The sequence below is a fragment of the Thalassophryne amazonica genome, chromosome 20 (genome assembly GCF_902500255.1).
Source record: "Thalassophryne amazonica chromosome 20, fThaAma1.1, whole genome shotgun sequence".
In the NCBI taxonomy this organism is placed as follows: domain Eukaryota; kingdom Metazoa; phylum Chordata; class Actinopteri; order Batrachoidiformes; family Batrachoididae; genus Thalassophryne; species Thalassophryne amazonica.
The window spans coordinates 66,561,205-66,583,005 of record NC_047122.1 but is presented as its reverse complement, the minus strand read 5'-3'; the positions used below and the strand labels follow the sequence as shown (position 1 = coordinate 66,583,005).

Here is a 21,801-nt window from a genome sequence, read left to right as displayed (position 1 = left end):
TTACTGCACGTTGGTCATTTCAAAGCGTCACAGAGTTTCACTGAGTTTCTGCTTAAAACTGACTTTAGAATGATTTAAGAGGTTTTACTTTGTCATCTGGTGTTTAATAATCTCATTAATCCATTTGATTGCTTTGAGTGAAGAGACTCCATCTAAGATGTGCTGCTGTGTTCCCAAATGATGAATGCTCAGTGGAGGCAGGATGGACCAATTTTTAGTGGGGGACCATTTGGTCTGCGACACTCGGTGAACTCGGGGATTAAGGACCTTGCCCAAGGGCCCTTAGTGATTTTCCGGTCAGGCTGGGGTTTCAACCGAGGAGCCTCCGGTCTGAAGCCCAGCACTTAACCACTACACCATCAACGCTTTTCAAACTGATGAGTTTATGTGGAGTACAAGTTGCCAGATTTGTCATTAGTCAGTAGGGAAAGTCAAGAAAAATCACCAAAGCCAGTTGCAAATCTGGCAAAACTGGGGGGGCTGTTGCCCCCACTTCCACCGCCTATGTTTAACTGTAAATATACTTCGAAGCTCCGGATCTGCTCTGTGTCAGCCTGATCCCGTCAGATCTCAGAAGCTAAGCAGTACGGGACCTGGTTAGTACTTGGATGGGAGACCTCTTTGGAACACCAGCGGCTGTGTGTGTTTCTCCAGGTAACACTGGAGTTGCGTCAGGAAGGGCATCCGGCGTAAAACCTGTGCCAAATATCAATGCAGATCTGGTTGTATATGCTGTAGCGACCCCGAACACAAAAAAGCCGAGCAGCCGAATGGACAACCATACTTCGATGCTCCAGAACTGGTGCTGTGAGCTCAAATCCTCAAGTCAAAACAATAAAAAGTCTGAATTGATGGCCGCCGCGTGTTTTGGCGCTCACACGCTCACACTTTAGCGTCGCAGCGTTTAGACACTAAATAACGGCGCTTATTAGCTCGAAATAACGTCCTCACGCACTCCGGTTCCGCGCGCGAGGGCGCTCCACTCCGGGTTTTGGTTTTCTCGCGAGAGGTCGCTAAGATGGCTGTGTCTCGCGAAGCCTCGTGCTGGTTCGGTTGATTTGGAGCTCGTGCTGTGTAACAGAAGCCCCCCTCCGCCGCGTGCACACACGCACACACACGGTGTGGGTGAAGTCCAGCTCCCCGGGTCTCTATTTACATGTTTTTCTCTCTGACAAACTTTCCCCTCCGTCTTTTAACTTGGCGCGGAGTCGCGGAGGGTTACCGGCCACCGGGTCCGGGCGGAGCGCGACGGTGGGAATGAACCGGAACAACGACGGCTGCGCTTTCTTCTGCCGCTTCCAGTTGTATTTACACTCGATGTGGATTCGGAACCGGACTGCTGAGTGAGTCGCCGTTCTGAGAAGGAGCGAGTGAGAGCGAGAGGGAGCGCGAGGAGGCAGCGAGGAGCCGAGGGGCAGCGCGAGGAGGAGGGATATCATGGCCGCTCAGGTCGCCGCTCTCACCACCAGCCCGCCATCCGAACTCAAAAAGCCCGAGCGGGACCCGCAGGAGGAGTCGGTACCGGCAGAGAAGCAGCATGAAAATAAGGAGCAGGGACCTGACGGCGGATCTCCGGGACAGAAGGAGCTGCAGGACGGGAGCGATGCTGGGGGAGGAGGCGGAGGAGATCCTGACATGAAGAACGGCAACGGGAATCTAGTCCGGGTAAATAACAATAATCAGAACGATACAGGCGGGCCTGAAGGGAATAACCACCCCGGACTGGGACACCACCACCCGGGCGGCTTCCCTCCTCCACCTTACGGCTACAACCACCACTACAGCCGGGCCCCTTTTCATCAACATGGCGGACAACAAAGCCCTGGCATGGCAGCTGCATCGGGGCCGGGCATGATGGACCCTTACCCCCCTAATTCACACGAACACGGCTACCCCAACCATTACAACAACTACGGCCCCTTCCCGAACAGGACTTCCTATCAGGGCCAGGCCTACGGGGCCATGAGCTCCCCCCGTACCAGCCAGGCTCCGGCGGCTGGGGGGCAGTCAGGCAAGCAGCAGGCAGCCGGAGCCCCCACAGCCATGGCTGCCTCCTATAACAACCAGCGGTACAACATGGCAAACCAACAGCCCACCTCCACACCAACTTTAAACCAGCTCCTCACCTCTCCCAGCTCCACCAGGAGCTACCCCACGTACCCCCAAGGAGACTACAACAATCAGGAAGGGGCCAGCAAGGGAGCAGGAGGAGATCTGGGCAGCAGCCAGTATGGTGGGGGCCATCCTGGCTGGCAACAAAGGAGCCACCATCCTTCCCCCATGAGCCCGGGGAACACCGGACAACCTCTGAACAGAAATCAGGTAAAGTTCACTCACAGCACCGCAGACTTTGCGTTTAGCAGCCATTGTCTAGGTAGTAAGAGCTGTAAAATGGCTGCCTGTGCTTCTCCCAACACCTACCCCCCCGCAAGAGTCTTTAGACCGACAAAAAGAGGAGACACATTCTGTCAGGAGCAACTTTTCTGTGTGTGTTTGACACCAAGCTCAGTGGAGTCAGTCTGGAGAAAGTGCACGCCGACAGATCAGGTGTCATTTCTGTGATTCCTCCCTCTCAGTGCGGAAGGAAAGTGCAGGAATCCGGTCTGAAGCCAAAAGTTACCGGCGCCACTCGACACAGATCGACAAACAACAGCCATCTGTAGCTGTAAAGTCCAGCAAAGATGTTGGCAACAGTCACATCTGCATCGTGTTTACTTCTGTCAAAGTCTGATCAGTCCATCTTCTTCCGTTTCGGTGTTCCTGCCCGTTTTTGTGCCGCCTGGTAAACGCCAGCCGCCAGCAGGAGCAGGCAGAGTGCAGATTGCCTTTGCTTTGGGATTTGAATTATGGAGGTAAAATCCTGCTGTCAGAGCCAGGAGACAGTTGGTCTTAGGTTGACATGCGAGCTGAGATCTGATTGGCTCCCCGTCCCTCTCTGCTCTTGGGCATTTATAATTGCTTCTAATGGCAGGCTGCAGAAAAACAGCCCCCCCACCCCCGCCCCCTCGTGTTCTTCCACCGTGCCAAAACAGCACAAGTGTCCTCATGGTAAATATCTTCATTTTGAACCATAGCACATGCATTTGTATCAAATGAAAACATTTGCTTTTAATCCAAGTTCATATTGTCTCATTGTCAGACGGGTACATCACAAGCCACAGTGTTGTTTGGAGTTTAATGCTGGACTCGTCTCTTCTGTTTATTAAATTCATCTTCAGATCACATTTTGTTCTGTTCCCCTGTACTGCAGTAATTTGCATGTTAAGTAGATGTGTTATTGTTTTTTTTGTTTGTTATTAAACCGTGTATGTTCAGTCATGCTGAGTCACATCTATGCTGTCACTTTATTTTAGCCGTTGACCTCAGCCATGTGACCTGAACTTTTGTTTTTTTTTTGTTATTTTGCTTTTTGGGAACACTTTGCACTGCTTGTACAAGTCGGCTGACTCTGGTACAGCAGAAAGGGTAGGTGTGGTCATGGGGCCCCGTTGTACAACCATGATTTCCACTGTTTCCAGATCAGACGTACAGGCCGTGGTTTTCCCACAGCACGTGAGAGCCTTCAGGGCTGCAAGTTGTGTTTACAAGCAACCAGGGTGTCAGCCAAGTGTCAGTTTTGTTTCTTTTTTAAAGCAGGTTTCCCGTGAACTAATTTGCTGTCACATGCAGAGTATAATCAAGTCAGCAGAGCTTAACGGCATCCTTGACTTCAGTGATGACAGCACAGTGGTGTAACCTGGTTTATTCTTAGTGTACAGTCACATGAAAACTGTTATGTTTGCTACTCTTATGAGCCCCTCCAGTGGTTAAAATGACGTGTATTCACATTTGAGTTATCAAAGGGGGGAAAAACCCAACAACAAACAGTTTAAAATATCTCACAGTGATAAAAGAGGATGTTGCAGTTAACTCCAAGATCAATAGAAAGATTCAGAGTACCTCAGAAATTAAATTTTTCCTTTTCAGAATGGTTTTAAAGAAAAAAGATGACAAACTGAAAAACTACAAGATTTATTTTCTACCAAACTGTAGGCTGTATGCAGTTTAAGATGTTTTTAATGTGATTATTAGGGGTGTGCTGCAACTTCTTATAAAATGATGCATATGATATGTATCTAGAAATACATGAGTTATGATACGATTTAGGAACAATACTTTTTGTTGTGGAAGAACTAGATTCGGTGTAGGGGTGCAGCTGCCGAATATTTTGGGACTCGAGTATTCTGTTGATTTTATTGAGTAATCAGATAAAAAGGACTTTTGTGTTTTTAAAGAGCATCAGTTGTGCCAGGACTCTGCCTAAGCAATGGCATAATGTCACTGTGCCATCATGTAGATTTTGAAATTTAGGGTGTACCCTCTGTTTTCCTGGGTAATAAGGCAAGTGCAGTCTCGTTTGAACCCCTGCGTCATATCACAGGATTTGACCACATCCGGGGACAGTCTGCACAGATACGGGAGAGACTAATGCCCAGTCAGAGTGTTGGAGTTTCAGCACAAACTGTTCGTCCCGGCTCAGTAAACATAAAAGCATACTCGCCGCCACCTAGTGGACGTGCCAGTTTAAGATGTGCCGGTTTAAAATGCTTTCCGCTGAAACCCCAATCCTCCGAATGGTTTGTGCTGACACTTCCACACTCCAGCTGGGGATTAGTCTCACCCCACAAACAGCATTTTCTCTAATGGAAAAATGGTGTACGGTTTGGTTTTTGGCCGCAGTCACCAAAGCAGTCGCGAAAAGTGCAGTTTTTTTCAGTTCCCAGTGGAGAAGGGAAGACGAGGCAAATGGGAGACGTCGTGCTGATAAGTGTTAGCACATACAGCTAACCAGAGTAGCTGCGTTCTCTCGCCTGTACAACTGCCTCAAGATGTTTGAGCTCCGGGTCATAAACAAACTGCAACACATGTCCACTTTCCACTGCATTGTCACTTTTTCCTTTGCATTTTCACTTTGTTTGCCATGTAATTTGCCCAAAAACTCAGAGAAACTGCCATGTTTCTGATGGGGACAGATTAGGGCTGTCCCCGGATGTATAAAAAAATGCATCTTATGTGTCATATGTTATCCCTTTAGCGCCCGCCCTCAAACGAGACTGCAGTGCCCAATTATTGTCACAGCGTTACGTGTTTTGGAGCTTTCCCAGGCAGTTGCTGAAATCCTCAATCAGCGGCCAGACTACATGTGAACATGAACGCAGCCTGTCCCGCAAAACCTGCATTGTAAATCCACTGTGCGCCGTGTCGATGAAAACTCAGATCAAACCCAGGTAAAGGCATGTTTTTGAATAGTTAAACTTGATTCATTTAAAGCGAGCATCCTTTCATTTCTTCTACGAGGTGGAGAGTGACCACAGCGCTGTTTAAGAAAAAAAAACACAAACACACTGCTTCGCTTTAAATATGCAGTAAGTCTATTTTAGATGATCATTGCAAACCCTTGTTTTACTCAATGTGCTGCTTTGCACAGTTGTAGCACCTGCTGCTACATTGATTAGCTTCTTATGGCCCTGTTACACCTTGACAATTTAACCTGTGTATGTCGACATATTAAAAATATGCTGGCATACGTCTAACAAGTTTCAGGTAAGATAAGAACATGTTGAAGCATACATCGTAGAACAGCAAGGTCATTGAAAATATAAATTTTCAACGCGTACTGGCGTATGGCTCGTATGTCACAGGTCATAGGTTGTAGGTAACACACCTTACTTGCAAATTTCTCATAAATCGCAATATGTCGAGATAATGTCTGTCTTACCAGAAACTTATTTCTAATCTACGAGTAATTTGCTTTGAACCTATGTGTACCTTATATTGAAGTTATCTTCAACGCATATTGACATATGTAGACGTATTTGACGTGTTCCGGTGTCACAGACCGAACAGTCCGCTTTGCCTCCATTACGCATGCATCATTTGGGACCACAGCAGCTCTTCTGAGTCCGACTCTCTTCACCCAAAGCAATCAAATGGATTAATGGGATTATTAACCATCAGATGATAAAGGTAAAACCTCTTAAATCATTCTAAAGTCAGTTTTAAGCAGAAACAAGGCGATACTTGGTGACGCTTTGAAATGACTGACGCGCAGTGAACACATCAGGTAGCAGCTTGTGTAGCTGCGACGCTCTGATGGCTTCCTCCATCTTTTACGATGACATAATGCTGAATTTATGTGGACATGATTGTTGTGCAACAGTTTCAGATATCTGTCGCTGAGATGGATGATGACTGGAGGCAGTTTGAAGCAGAAATGAGGCAACAAGCAGTGAACTGCGGCTAATGATACATGTACAGTGAAGGCAGGGCGGACTGATTTTTAGGGGGGGGGGGGGGGGGCGTTCGGTCAGCGACACCGGACGACCGCAGAACTTACTGAATGTGACAGCTACCGTATAATGGTGTGTTGGCAGCATTGTTGATACGTTAACATACGCAGTGGCTAAATTGTCATGGTGTAACAAATGCATAACTTATTCGACGTAGCCAGTGTATTCGCCAAATTTTTGATAAATTGGCATGTGCTAGCTAAATTGTCAAGGTGTGACAGGCCCATTACACCGGTTATAGGCATGCTCCATGTCTTCTTCGCTGTCTTTTGTAAGAGTGCTACAGCGCCACATACAGGCCTGGTATATGCTGTGTTTTCTGTGGTGCCATGTTTACGGAGCACTTTAGTGACAGGAATTAACAAAAGTCTTGAGGCAAAGAAATTGCGCAAACATTTTTGTAATTGAGTTATTCGAGTTACTTGAGTAATTGTTTCATCCCTAATTCGGCGTGACACGATGCAGTCCGATACAGTTCTTTGCTTAACAGAGACATTTTCCTTGATAACTCGGAGTCTGAATGTGGCGTTGCTTGCCTTCAAATGCATATTTCATGAAAAACCAAGATGCTATTCGGGTTTTTACTAGAACATGTTAGCATATCGGCACTGCTTCTGCTTGTCTTTTTTCACCACTGGGGGCAACACCACATACAGTTGTAGAAAGTGCAGCATACAAAAAGCCCAGAAGAAGAAGCTAGCTATTGTTAGCATAGCTTAAATAGCATAGATGATCTTTCCCATTTTGTGCTGGTAGGACAGTGTTGATGAATTGTGAAGTGAACATAAAGTTCAAATGGATGCATTTATCAGTGACACCGCCCACCTCTATCGGACGTGCTGAGTTTGTTTTTACCTCATAAAGTTACTTTTCTTGCAAGAGCCTCACGCCAACCTTTGAACTTTCAAGAGAGATTGAAAACACGGAGGTAGCAGTGAAACAAACTTAACTCAGCTGATTCATAACTTTAAAGCTGAGCCATCACCTAGTTCATAGTATTTTTAGATTGATTCAGTATACCTGCCAACATCTGAATTCACAAATACTGGACACCCATGCGTGGCCGCAAGTGCCAAGAGCGCAAATTGTAATTAGGGAGGTCCATGGGTGTGCCTGGACCCCCCCACACACACTCATGATTTACGTGGGACATGGAGGTAAATACTGGAACTGTCCTACCCAGTGTGGGACGGTTGACAGCGCTGATTCAGCTGTCAGTGTATCGATCTTCACGTTTTCATTTTCTGTACATCATGAATCCAGCATTCATCTGATTCTTAATCAACATGCAACATTTCAATGACAAAATACATACTTTAGGCTAGGCCAGATGACTCCAAATCAATATCATGGTTATTTCAACGTTTTAGCTCTTTTGCAATTAATGAATGATACTTTTTGTTTTGTTTAACACTTCCCTTATCTTAAGTCATCACTGGTATATTGCCAGCCCCTTTTTTCTTGAAAAATGAACTCCATGCATCAGATTAACGATCTCCTGTCCATCTCTTACTAGAAAATCACAGCTTGGTTCACATTAAAGATTGAATTATTATAGTTTTATTTGTCCCACACAGCACTAACACTCGCATGAAAATGACTTCAGCAATACGGCTGTCATGTTCACACAATGCTGTGCAGCAGGTGTTTATTGAGAAGGCATAAATGCCGCGCCGATGTGTGACTTTCAGTAGCACCTTGTATCAAGCAATCAACGAGGGAGCATTTCATGGGTAAAGATGTCGGCAGAACAAAAATATGTTCTGGGAGGGAGAGGTGGTAGTTACTTGTTTATTTGGGGGTGGGGTGGGGGGGTGATGTCTGACTTTTATCTCAATGGGCATCAAAATTTAGATATTGGATACTGATGCCTTCTGTTTAAAGCCCTAAAGTGTTTCAGCCACATTAACAGACATGCACAGCATTAAGTCAGTGAGAGGTTCATATCACTTATGATTAATGTTCAGTTAATTTTCCAGTTCTAAAAGTACAGAAAAATAATTTACACATGCCATCATTATGAATAAACACAAAAGGATTTGACTCCTTGTTGTTGAAATTTTTACTAGAAAGTTGCTTGTACACTTCATGTGTTACTAGGTAAGTTTTCTGACTATGACGATTTCCCACGTGGCCTCACAACATGTCTGCAAGTGCAGTTTGGTTAGGAACCATTTCTGGTGGAATATGGATTCTTTATCGATGTATGCGGTTGTTTTTTAAGGTATGCCTTTTAAGTGACAACAACAACAAACCTCACCCCCAACATAATTGCTGTGCTTGTTACTGTGTAGGGGTTGTACAGCAAAAATGCAATTGAGTGGGTGGGTTCATCCATCCCAGCCAGATAATGCAGGGGTGGCCAAGTTCGGTCCTCGAGAGCTACATTCCTGACACTCTTAGTTGTCTCTCTGCCCAAACACACCTGAATCCAATGAAAGACTCGTTAGCAGACTTTTAATGAGCCTTTCATTGGATTCAGGTGTGTTGGAGCAGGGAGACAACTAATAGTGTCAGGAATGTGGCTCTTGAGGACCGAACTTGGCCACCCCTGAGCTAATGCAAGCAATAACTCAAAAAGAACTACTGTCATCTTATAACTCACCAACTTAAAAGAACAGATAATGAGGCTGAAGAGGTGGTTGGTAGTTCGATGGTGGTACTTTGATGCATTAGATCAGTTGAAAAAGCATCTTTGTTTTGCCTTTGGAATATCTCATAGTTGTACCTGCCACCTGCTGGATGTGGTGCCTGCCTTCATGTGAGCATCAGCTCACAAATGAAGCTAGCAACTGTGGGCAAAAAGATGATGACCAACCCACTATGTGGCCAAATACAGGACAAAATACACAGCAGACTGTGAAAGTAAAATAGGAATTAAGCAATGGATAGAATGTGTGGCTGGAAATGATACCATTATTGGGATTTTCTTTGAGCTGGCAGCATTATTAAGTTATACATCTTTATGAGGATCAGTCAGTATGGAAATAAGCTTATCCTTTTTGCCAGCTCTACTGGAATGCAATCGTCACATAATGGCAGAGGTGGTGTCATAATGTCTGTAGCAGGATTTGATAGTCAGGGCAGGTTGTGGGTCAGTTTCTTCTGAGACGTTATCAACATCCTTAATGTTCAGTGAATAATGAGATAAAGTGCTGGACTGAAGTTGTTGCACAATTTTAGATTTATAGAATTACTGGATGTACAGCATACAAAGGGAGAAAATGTATGTACAAATATGAGAATTATTGTAGTTGTGGTCAGAGTCAGGTGTGTATAAAAATAAGAAAGAACTTTATTAATTCTGATGGAAATTGTTTACACAAAATTGTGTAAACAGTTTTGTGTATTGTGTATACGCATTACACTGATTAACCATAACATTGGTACCACTGACAGATGAAATGAATACACATTGATTATCTCTTTACAATGGCACTTCTCAGTTGATGGGATATATTAGGCAGCAAGTTATCATTTTGTCCCTGGAAGGTGGTGTGGTGGAAGCAGTTAAAATGGGGACACATAAAGATTTGACTGACTTTGACAAAAGGCCAAATTGTGATTGCTAGATGAATGGGCCAGAGCATCTCTAAAACTGGGGCTCTTGTCATCTGTACTGACCAGAAGTGATCCAGGGAATGTAAACCAGTGAACCGGTGACATGGTCATGTGGAATACTGGACAAATAAGTCATCTTAGATAATTTTAAAGATCTTCTGCCAACTTCTTGGTGCCAGATGCCACAGCACACCTTCAGCGGTCTCGTCGAGTCCATGTGCCAAAAGCTTAGGGCTGTTTTGCTGGCAAAAATGAACCTATACAATATTAGCCTAGCTAATATCTGTAGTTTCTCCAAAAATATTAGTTCTATCAACTTTACGTTTTGGTGGCATTCATCGTTGACCCAAAATACATTAGCATACCAAACGGCTAATATCAGCTCTTCCCAGTTTCTCTGTGATCAGAGACACACACACACACACACACACACACACACACACACACACACACACACACACACACACACACACACACACACACACACACACACCACTTGGCAAATTATAACAGATGGTGCTGTACATCTGGGGAGGGTGCAAAGCACCTGAGGTGGTGCTCGAAAACATATCAGTGGTCTTTTAAAATAACATGTATTTTTGCTATGACTTTCCCCTTAATGTTTGAAGCTTTTTTTTTTTTTTTTCTTGGAATAGAAGTTTTATTTTCAAAGTGTTTGGGTGCAAACAGCACTGTGTCCAGTACCATGTCCACCTGTAGGACTTAATCACTTCCAGCCGTATGGTGTAAAGCAGACCTGGGCAAACTGCGGCCCGGGGGCCACATGCGGCCCTTTGCATGTCTCTGTCTGGCCCTCATGAGGTCTGTGATTATTATTACATATATTAAAAATGTCAAGCTTGTGTGTTGCAAATCATTAAAGAGGTTTATTTAGGTATATTTAAATATTTACATATTATTACAATAATAAAAATTACCTATAAAAGCTATTAAATAGGTAATTTTTTGTAAAATTTGTAATGGGAGACAGCCGAGTTATCGATGGCGTGGCCCTCGGACATAATTCAGGTTCCCTATGTGGCCCCTTGTAAAAATTAATTGCCCACCCCTGGTGTAAAGGATTGAGAGGATGCAGGGTTTTGTTTGGGCCACACACTCTGTCAGCTGGTTGAGTTCAGCTCAACAGGCAGGTAGATGAGCTAATCAGAGAAATCACCTGTTTTAGGTACAAAGGTAGAAGCATTACTCTCTGAAGCTGTGGTTCCTCACCTCAGCGTTCATAAATACAAGCAACTCCTTGTGGGAAAAGAGCTCATAAGTGATGATGGAGAACATAATGTGACAGAAAGGATTTCTAATCAGCTCAGGCTCAGGTGGTTTGTATGTGTCCCACTCCTCATCAGTTGATGGATGTGATCCACAACTTTGTCGTTTGCTGTCGAACAGAGAGGGAGAAGATATTTAGCACTTTCCTGACTGGTTGTTTCAGTGTTTACAAAAGACTGCACCTATTATTTTCAGAATTAAGTATTCTAGCGGTCATTATTATGACAGTCAATTATGTCTTCAAAGAAGTGACAACAAAAAACAGTTTTTATTTGGGTTAATCTGGGTGGAGATAACTGAGCTGTGGTCAGTCATGTGTCTAGCTTTTTACAATTAGAAGTTGCGATTGTCAAGAGAAATTGCTCTCCTTCTGTCCGTCCGTATCAATCAATCAATCAATCAACATTTATTTATAAAGCGCTTTACAGCACCGACTGGTGTCCAAAGTGCTTAACATTAAAAACACAAATTTACAAAAATAAAACACATATAAAATAAAATTTTTAAAACAACCCATAAAAAAGAACATAAAAATAACAGAACATGTCACCTCTGTATGGCAAAACCTTCCACGTCCTAAAACTCATGAACCACTAAAGTGTGAGATTTAAATTTTTGCTTGAGGAATATTGTGGACTAAAGATATGCGTGCTAAATGTTCATTCATTTCTGATTTTTTTCAGTCATATTTTTGTTGTTTCATTATACAGAATTAGTACAGAGTTCTATAGAAATGAATGTCACTGTTTTCATGGTAAAACGTACTGCTTATTCTTAAATAAATAATGTTTATTTCTTACACTAATGTTTTAGCATGGGTTAGGGGCTGACAGTCAATGTATCAACTTACAGTTGTGTTCTTCGCCCTTAGGGGTGACTTACTTAGCAGATTGTAGAATTAAAACAGGCTACAAAGTCCAACGAAAGGATAATCCACATTAACACTGTCCCAAAGGCTAGTGTGTTTCAAATGTTTGTATGTTGTCACATCGGGAAGACTGGAAAAAGGTCTGACCCAGCGTTTGTGTTTGTAAAGGTTTGGTCCGGTTTGAACTAAAGAACTTTTCATTCTGTACTTATGGTCTGACATGATTTCTGTCAGCTACGTCTCTCTGTACTTGACACTCTTTGGTTTGTAGATGTACATGTGTCTGACGTTAGCTTGTTGATAATTTGGAGGATAGTTCTGCTTGAATGAGAAAAAACTTCATTTTTAACAAAGAAAAATGAGTTAAAAGAATCCTTTTGTTGTAGCTACGCTGTTACTGTTGTGGTATTTTTACCAGTAGCATGTGGCTTACTTGCTGTCAAAAGTTAAAAATCTTCAAGTTTTAATGCGTGCCACAGTGTCAAGGACAAAAGGAGGTGTTGTTTTATCTCTGAGGAGGAAAGACAGACAGCAAGAGGTGGACTATTTTAAGTGCAGAGAGTTTTAATCTGATAAACGTGAATAATGTTTGTGATATTGCAGAGAGGACTTCAGCTATAACCTCACAATATGTTAACCCCTTCAGAACCGGCACATCATGTTTTTACGCTGTGCTAAACATCAAAAATCTTCCTATTTTTTGAATGAATCATATTATTGTCAATTTCTTTTCTTCCTCTGCTGTTTCTGATGGGTGATAATGACCTCCCTGAACTTTCTGTAATTGTCCATGAAGTGTTCTTACACTGCAAATAAACCAGGCCATGGTTCAGTTTGAAACAGACTGAGACAGACTACTGGTTGAAGCAAATTTGGATGGACCATGATCCCGATCAGAGTCATGTAATATTGAGTATCTGCTGAAACTGACTCCTGATCTGGCATTTGTGTTTTCTTAGATAATACACTTGCACAGGCTACACTGCAGTCACATTCAGGTCAGTCCATTGTATATGCTTGACAGTTGAACAGTTCTGCATTTCATTTGAAAAAGAAAAAAGTATGTGCAACCCAAACTTGTAATTTGTAAAAAAAACAACAAAACAAAACCAAAAACATACAAAAATAAAGAAAGTGAACACATACAGTTTTTATGGGGCTGTTATCAGTCCACTTAGTATGTCATTGTAGCAGTAAAACTAGAACAATCAGACTGTTTTCACATGTTGGCTGTAAGCAGCAGACACTACACTGGGTGTTTCATTCATTTCAGTTAGCGGGGCAGCCATGCTCCGCAATGACACTTGCCCTCAAAAGTTAAGAATTTTTATCTTTTGCCACTTACCGCAGTAACAAGACCAAACTGGATGATGTTTTATATTTATACAGGTAGAAAAACAGACAGCAGGAGATAGATTATTTAAGTGCAGAGAGTCACCTGGTTTTAATCAAGTAAATGTGAATAATTTGTGTGATATTACAAAGAGGAATTAATCTATAACCTTACCAAAAGTCAATTTTTTTTAAAGCTGCTGTAAGGACCAGGGCTTCTTGTTTATTATAACGATGTGCAAAATGCTAAAAACCTGTTGTATCTTTCGGTTAAGTAAATTATTATCCGTGTTGTTAGCAAATGAAATTTGGCTGTGGCTCACATCCTCACCTGCAGTCTGCCGTTGCACGTGATAGAAATTCCGCTGTAACAGCTGCTGCGATGGTTTTTCTGCTGCCGACGTGAATGCAGCATCAGAATAACTGATTGAACAACATGAATCAAAGCCTGTTGGCTGTTGTAGTTGTTAAAAATATGTTCATCTTCATAATATTAATAATAATGTACGAATTATTATTATTGATATACAAAATGTCTTTAAATAGGTCTTCAAAAGTGGACTTTCATAGTTGACGTTAAAGCTGTTTGTCAAATAAACTAATTATTAAAGTGATTGCATTGTGTGAAATCTTCATATGTTTGATGTTGCACATCTTCAAAGCTTTGTGATTTTATAGCAGTGCATACTGACATTTTAATGCTCCAAGCATAATTTAGGCATAAAAAGGTTAGTTTTAGACTTCTGTGACATATGTACAGAAGTCCAGATCTGGACCCCTGTTATTCAAGGGGTGATTGAGAGGATTTGAGCCTGATCCAGGAAATGTAGGTCGTAGTTCTCCATCTTTTGCGTTCTGAGAAACAGACATTTCTCCAGTGTGAAGGTTTGACTCACTGGGTGCAATGTAGAGAAATGTTGGTTTCTCAGAATGCAAAAGATGGAGAACTACGACCTAAATTTTCTGGGTCAGGCTCAGAACCCCTCAATCACCCTTCGTATTTGAGTGATTTGCTCCATGTGGTAGTTTGTGCTCTGATACATTCATGTTGTGGGTGCAAGAGTAGTAGAGACACCCACAGTGACTCGATTAATCTAAATTTTCTCTCCATATTTTGGATTGGGTATTGCCTTTATAATTGTTATGTAGTTATGGATTAGCTTCTGGGTCAGTTTTGGATCAGGTACTTCACTATAGCGTACCTCAGTGTGGTGATACACTGCATGTACATGGATGTACTCTGTTTGTAGTATCTAATACTTTCTAGGTTATTTTGTGACTACACTAGATTGTTATTAATATTGGGTTTCATATTGAAGTGGGTCATATGAGTGGGTTGTTTTGTGGCGTGTACTAAAAAGGTCTTCTTTCTTATTATTGAAGATTGGAAAAGTAATTGGGCACTGCAGTCTTGTTTGAGGGCGGATGCTAAAGGGGTAAAATATGACGCATATGACATCATTTCTCTACTTCCAAGGATGGAAACACAGCATTTTCTGAGTTTTTGAGCAGATTACATGCAAACAAAGTAAAAATGCAAAGAAAAAGTGATGCAGTGGAAAGTGGATATGTGTTGCAGTTTGTTTCTGACCTGGAGCTCAAACGTGTTGAGGCGGTTTTGCAGGCGAGAGAACGTAGCTACTCTGGTTAGCTGTGTAGGCTAACACTTACCAACACGATGTCTCTCATTCGCCTCGTCTTCCCTTCTCCACTGGGAACCAAAAAAAACAAAACGCTTTTCGTAACTGCTTCGGTGATTGCGGCCGAAAACAAAACGGTACACCATTTTTCTGTCTAAAGGTATGCTGTGTATATAGTGCACAACGGCAGCGGTGGTCCCCATAAGTCGTCAAATCCAACAATATCATGCAGGGTTCAAACGATACTTTGGTGCCCTGTTGGACATTTTGGATGATGAGCATACTTAAAACTGTTTTGCAAAAGGACTATTTATAAAATCTCGATGGTGTCAGTGGTTTTGGAACAGTGTGCACCATTTTATTTCACAGCATCACAGCAGCTGATCCTCGGTGAAGTTTGGTGTGCAGCAAATGCATCACACTGGGTGGCATATTGTTGTAGACAGTCCACACAAATGGGCAGAAAGGTGATGTGTTCAGCTATTTTTGTGACATTTACTGAGATTGTGGCATCTTGAAAAAGGAGGACTGCATTTCTATACCGCTTTCATCTAACACAAGTTCAGATCACTTTACAGCGGTGGCATGGTGGTGTTACACAAGGCCGGTGCAGTATGTGTGTTACGCTCAGTCAGAGAACTTGTTGTGTGTTTGATGTTTGACTGCTGTGCTTGATGTGGCAACCAGGAGACCAAAGTTCAACTTGAGAGTTTTTCACAGGTAGTACGCTGCGTGAGCTGCCCGTGATGAGTGCTGCTGGCTGTATTATGCTGGAGTATATTAACATTCATTAACAGCAGCACGACTGGCCGTTTAATTGGCTGCTAATGAATCCGTGGATGGGTTTTATGGAGGCATTCACCTGCCTTGAGCCACCTGCTGAAGAAGAATGTGTTAACTGAGTGGCGGGTGATGTCTAATATAATGGGCTTCTAAATGTAATGAAGTAGATTGTTGTTGTGTAAGTTTGAATACAGTGCCAGGTGTTTTCCCAAATTACAACTAAAATAAGCCATAAGGAATGTCCCATTCTTTTGCAAGCTCCAAAATTCAGTTTAATCACCACTGAAGGCACATAAATATTTTCTAAAGAATTTGCACAGTTGGGGGAAGAAAACACAAGAGTATTTATTTCACTTACTGTCACCGTGAAATAATGCAAAGTATCTTACAAATCAGAAATTTTAACGATGATATTTTGTCCTGGTGTGTCCTGTCTAACTGTCTAACTTTGCTAAACTGGACCCAAGTCGGTTCCTTGTGTGGTGGAGGTGGTAGCGTGGGTCATTTAACATGGTCATCTCAACTGGTAAACACATGTACATGTGCAAATACCAACAGATTACTCAACATCCCTAAAATACCTCAAATTATAAAAATGCTTTGGCAAATAATGGTTGATAATCACTGACTCTGATATAAGAGGCAAAAAGAGAAATTAATTATGCTATAAAAAAGCAATTTAATGAATTGATTATTTTAAATTGACGGTAAGGTGTATGTGCAAGTGTGTCTATATGTGGCATCCTGATACACTGGCATCCTGTCCAGGGTGAGCCACACCTCCCGCCCTGTGTCTGTTGGGATAAGCTCCAGCTCCCCCCGTGATTGGAGTAAACTGGTATAGAAAATGAAAGAATGTTTTTCATGTGTGTATAACTACATTTGTAAAATGACACATTTAGGGTAGAAATAAACATAAACATTGTCATCTTGTGTGTTTGCAAGTTGGCAGTTACAGAGTAATGGGTTAATTCTGGTCCAGAGGAGAATTGATGTTATTCTCTTCAGTGCCATAAAAACGATGTGGAGATAAGTTTGAAAATATCAGCATTTTCAGTATTGAAAGAAATCTAACATTGTGCACTCACTCGCTCATTCAGTCATCTTCAACCGTTTACTCCAATTAAGGGTCGTGGGGGGGCTGGAGCCTATACCAGCAGTCATAGGTGTGAGGCGGGTTCACCCTGGACGGGACACCAGTCTGTCACAGGGACACATACAGACAAACACGTTCACACCTACAGACAATTTAAAGTTTCCAGTCCATCTAATCTGTGTGTCTGTGGGAGGAAGCCGGAGCACCTGCAGGCAACCCACACAAACAAGGGGAGAACATGCAAACTCCACACAGAAAGGCCACAGATGGGAATCGATCCCATGACCTTGCTGTGAGGCAACAGTGCTAACCACTAAGCCAACATGCTGCCCTAACATTGTGCATTCCTCATTAAAATGTAAAAAAAAAAAAAAAAGCTCACCCTGATTACTGTTGACAGTCGACAGGCTGTTCACACCACAAACGTACAGAGCTCAGAGTTTGCCTCCTAAATTAAGCTCAGCACTAACTAGTGAAAGACCAGTGGTGTAGGAGTGCAGGAGGCTTCACTCTGTTGGTTTCTGGAACAGAAAAAGCTGTCTTCTGTGTAGACATCCATTCCTCTTTTCAAACCGCACAGATGAACAGAGTGGTGCATCATTTGCCATTGACCATCTTTGTCTAAGCCACAGACACCACCAGACAGAGACACGGAGCACACAGACATCAGGCAGTGATTTATTTGTCCTTTGAAGAGTTGGACAATCATGAATAGTCATGGATATTTTGTTTTGAAAATCACACTCTTTGCAATCATGATTTAAACCAGCAGCTGCTTTGACTCTCGTATGTGGAGGTTTGTGCTGTTCAGAAGAGGAAGACTGAACATTCAAAGAGGAAGTTCTCTCTCGCCTCTTTAGCCTACATTGCTGAGTAATGACTCTCTACAGGCCACATGGGCAGCATGCTGCCTCCCGGCTGGCTGTGCGTATGTGCGTGCTTGTGTGAGACTGGATGGTGCATGAGGCAGAAATGGTGTCAGTGATACCCAGAGGAGGGAGGAGGGTGTTTTGTGAATGATCCTCCTCTGCCCCTGACAGCTGTGTATTTGTGTATGAAGTGCACATGTTACTCAGTGGGCGTTGCGTGCGTGCGTGTGTGTGTATGTCACTGACTCAGGAGTCTCTGACCTGTTCTTCCTCCACGTGTCACCAGACCTCCGTCTTTCTTTAGCACCATGTCGGCCTTTTTCATCCATCTGACAACCCCAGTGTTTCCCAAATCAGACTTTTTCCACGTTATTCTCCTTCCATCCTCGGTTCGGATTAATTTTCCTTAAAGGTGTTTGATGATCACAGTAGCAGATTAGATACATTTGAAATATATTTTGCTTCACCACATTTAGTAGTGAAACATAAAGTCAACATTTGCTGAGCCAGCTGTGAACTGGAGTGAGGGGTATCATCATATTTCAAATATCTGCCAGTCTACTGGTGTATATTAAAAAAATAAGTCAATAAGGGGGAGGTCATGGTCTAGTGGTTAAGCGTTGGGCTTGAGAATAGAGGATCCTCGGTTCAAACCCCAGTCTAACCGGAAAATCACTAAGGGCCCTCAGCCAAGGTCCTTAATCCTTAAGTGGGCACCTTGCATGGCAGCAGCCTGACATTGGGGTGAATGTGAGGCATTATTTGTGAAGTGCTTTGAGTGTCTGATGCACATGGAAAAGTGCTATATATATGCAGCCCATTTACCAATAAAATCTAACTTTACCATAGTCTGCTTATGAAGTTTGACTCTGTCCAGTTTGGAGTGGGTGGGTCGTGGTATGGTTAAGGTACGATAAGAACACAGATTGAACCAGTGGACCAAATCCAAATTGCATGTCAGTTCCACAGATTTTTTTGTTGTAAGAAGACACCTCAGAAGAAGCATGGGCTGAAGGTCAATCAACTTCAATCAATCAACTTTTTTCTTATATAGCGCCAAATCACAACAAACAGTTGCCCCAAGGCGCTCCACATTGCAAGGCAAGGCCATACAATAATTATGAAACACAGTCTACGTCTAAAGCAACATAACCAAGGGATGGTCCAGGGTCACCCGATCCAGCCCTAACTATAAGCCTTAGCGAAAAGGAAAGTTTTAAGCCTAATCTTAAAAGTAGAGAGGGTATCTGTCTCCCTGATCTGAATTGGGAGCTGGTTCCACAGGAGAGGAGCCTGAAAGCTGAAGGCTCTGCCTCCCATTCTACTCTTACAAACCCTAGGAACTACAAGTAAGCCCGCAGTCTGAGAGCGAAGCGCTCTAATGGGGTAATATGGTACTACGAGGTCCCTAAGATAAGATGGGACCTGATTATTCAAAACCTTATAAGTAAGAAGAAGAATTTTAAATTCTATTCTAGCATTAACAGGAAGCCAATGAAGGGAGGCCAACACGGGTGAGATATGCTCTCTCCTGCTAGTCCCCGTCAGTACTCTAGCTGCAGCATTCTGAACCAACTGAAGGCTTTTTAGGGAACTTTTAGGACAACCTGATAATAATGAATTACAATAGTCCAGCCTAGAGGAAACAAATGCATGAATTAGTTTTTCAGCATCACTCTGAGACAAGACCTTTCTGATTTTAGAGATATTGCGTAAATGCAAAAAGGCAGTCCTACATATTTGTTTAATATGCGCTTTGAATGACATATCCTGATCAAAAATAACTCCAAGATTTCTCACAGTATTACTAGAGATCAGGGAAATGCCATCCAGAGTAACGATCTGGTTAGACACCATGCTTCTAAGATTTGTGGGGCCAAGTACAATAACTTCAGTTTTATCTGAGTTTAAAAGCAGGAAATTAGAGGTCATCCATGTCTTTATGTCTGTAAGACAATCCTGCAGTTTAGCTAATTGGTGTGTATCCTCTGGCTTCATGGATAGATAAAGCTGGGTATCATCTGCGTAACAATGAAAATTTAAGCAATACCGTCTAATAATACTGCCCAAGGGAAGCATGTATAAAGTGAATAAAATTGGTCCTAGCACAGAACCTTGTGGAACTCCATAATTAACTTTAGTCTGTGAAGAAGATTCCCCATTTACAAGGTCTGATGACCTTTGACAGAAATGGTGCTTATGTTATCGCACACCTCTGTGGAAACATTGCTTCAGTGTTCTCTTTTGCTTTAGCCACAAATACTCAGTTTGCTACTTGTGTAGAGCATTGTCTTTATTTTTTACACTGATGTTTACGCTGAGTCTTGGTGATAACCCCTGTTAGTTAAAATTAAACACAAAGCATCATGGAGCAGCACATCTTTCATGTTGAACTTCATTGCACATTGGATGGAAAGCATTTTCCACAGGCAAATTAAAGGAGCCTTTGACAGTTCAACAGTGTCATAGATTTTTTTTAATGACGAGAGGTGGGGGGGGGGGGTCTTATTGATGTTGATCTGTTATACCTGCCTGGTTACTGATGGTGATGATGAAAGTATTTATTTCATTATTGTAGCTGTGCTTTACTAACTTTTTGATGACAGTTTTACAATAATGTGACCTTGAATTCAGCAGATGTCTTTTTTAGTCACTCTTCAAAAATGCGATTTGGGTGTTTGGTGGCTTTACTCATTTTAGCTTTGGGTAAGCAAAATATTCCCTGACTCCTTCAGCTATAACACTTAGTTTTTTGTGCAAGGCTCACTGACGTTAGGGTTGTTTACAGAGTTAATGATTTAGAACAGGAAATTATTGCAGTTTTGGAACAGTTCTTTTTTCAAACAGTATACCGTCAAATGGCAAAGTGAATTCTTTTTCCCAGAAGATACAGCCTTTACATAAAGGTTATAAAAACCATAAAAATGCAAACCCACCCACACTGATTTAAAAATTTATTTTATTGGTGAAGTGGACAATATCAAAGAGCTACTTTGATTCAAGTGTATTCGGTTCAGGGAAAAGAACTTTGCAACAAAATAATAGGAATAGGAGTAGGTCTTTATTGTCATTGTCATATGTACAACGAAATTTAAAGTGCTCTCCAGTCAGTGCAACATTCCTATGTATATAAATATTAGTATGTATATTATAAAAACAATTTAAACACTTAAATTACTACTTCACATGCATACATACATAATACATACATACACACCACACACACCTCCACATACATAGTTGGCACAGTCACACTGTTATTAAAACAAAATAAATAAAACTGATTTCTCAGCCAGTCAACCCATGCACCCGAATTCAAAAATGATTCAAAAAAGTTAGTGTTCTGCCAGTGAAAATACTGTGGTTTAAGTCATTATGAGGTACACTGTGTCCGATGTTGCACCTTGAAAACACTTGGAAAAACAAGTCCCTCTTGCGGGCCAATGTCAGCCACAGGCCATTGCATCAGGGCAGGCTACAAAGTAAAGGTAATTCATTTCTTTTGACATTTACCTTCTAAAATGGACCAGATTAGCATAGTAATATCTTTCTGTGAGTCTACAGAGTTCATTTACATGACATATAGTGCGTGTGTTTTATGGAATAAAATTGTTAACCTTTAAATGAGTGCAGTTGTTGATACTGAAAGGTAGAGAATGATGCTTACTCCCAGCTCTCACACAGAACTCACCTTTGCTCTCTGCAAAATAAGCCAATGGCTCATATAAATTGAAGAAAAAAATGGGATGGGGGGTTTAAGTACATATACTGTATAAAAGGAGCAGTTGGGTTTCTTTCTGTGGACAACTGTTTTGGAGAATAAAGGCCCCCTGACATTTGCATGACTTTGATGCACGCACTTGCGTTCCCTGTGTGGAGCAGGAGAGTAAACTCGTCGTAAACGCGTGTAGACTGAACGTGAGAAGGGCGCCAGCGCATGCAATTGTGCAAAGAGAATTTTGACATGTTCAAAAAATCTTTCATGCATGAATGTCATGCAGTGTTGCGTGATCTACTTTCCAACACTACGTGAAGT

At 42.2% G+C, this 21,801-nt stretch overlaps 1 protein-coding gene across 2 annotated transcripts in view; it reads left to right on the top strand.

The window, feature by feature from the left end:
- Window positions 1-970: 970 nt before the first annotated feature.
- Window positions 971-21,801, top strand: part of arid1ab (AT rich interactive domain 1Ab (SWI-like)) — a 129,610-nt gene continuing 108,779 nt past the window's right edge. Inside the window, exon 1 of one of the 2 annotated variants that reach the window (XM_034161401.1) lies at window positions 971-2,322. In XM_034161401.1, coding sequence (XP_034017292.1) covers window positions 1,438-2,322 — 885 coding nt within the window. In that variant the 5' untranslated portion in view covers window positions 971-1,437. The remainder of the gene's footprint in view (window positions 2,323-21,801) is intronic. The other variant, XM_034161400.1, reaches the window with a different exon arrangement.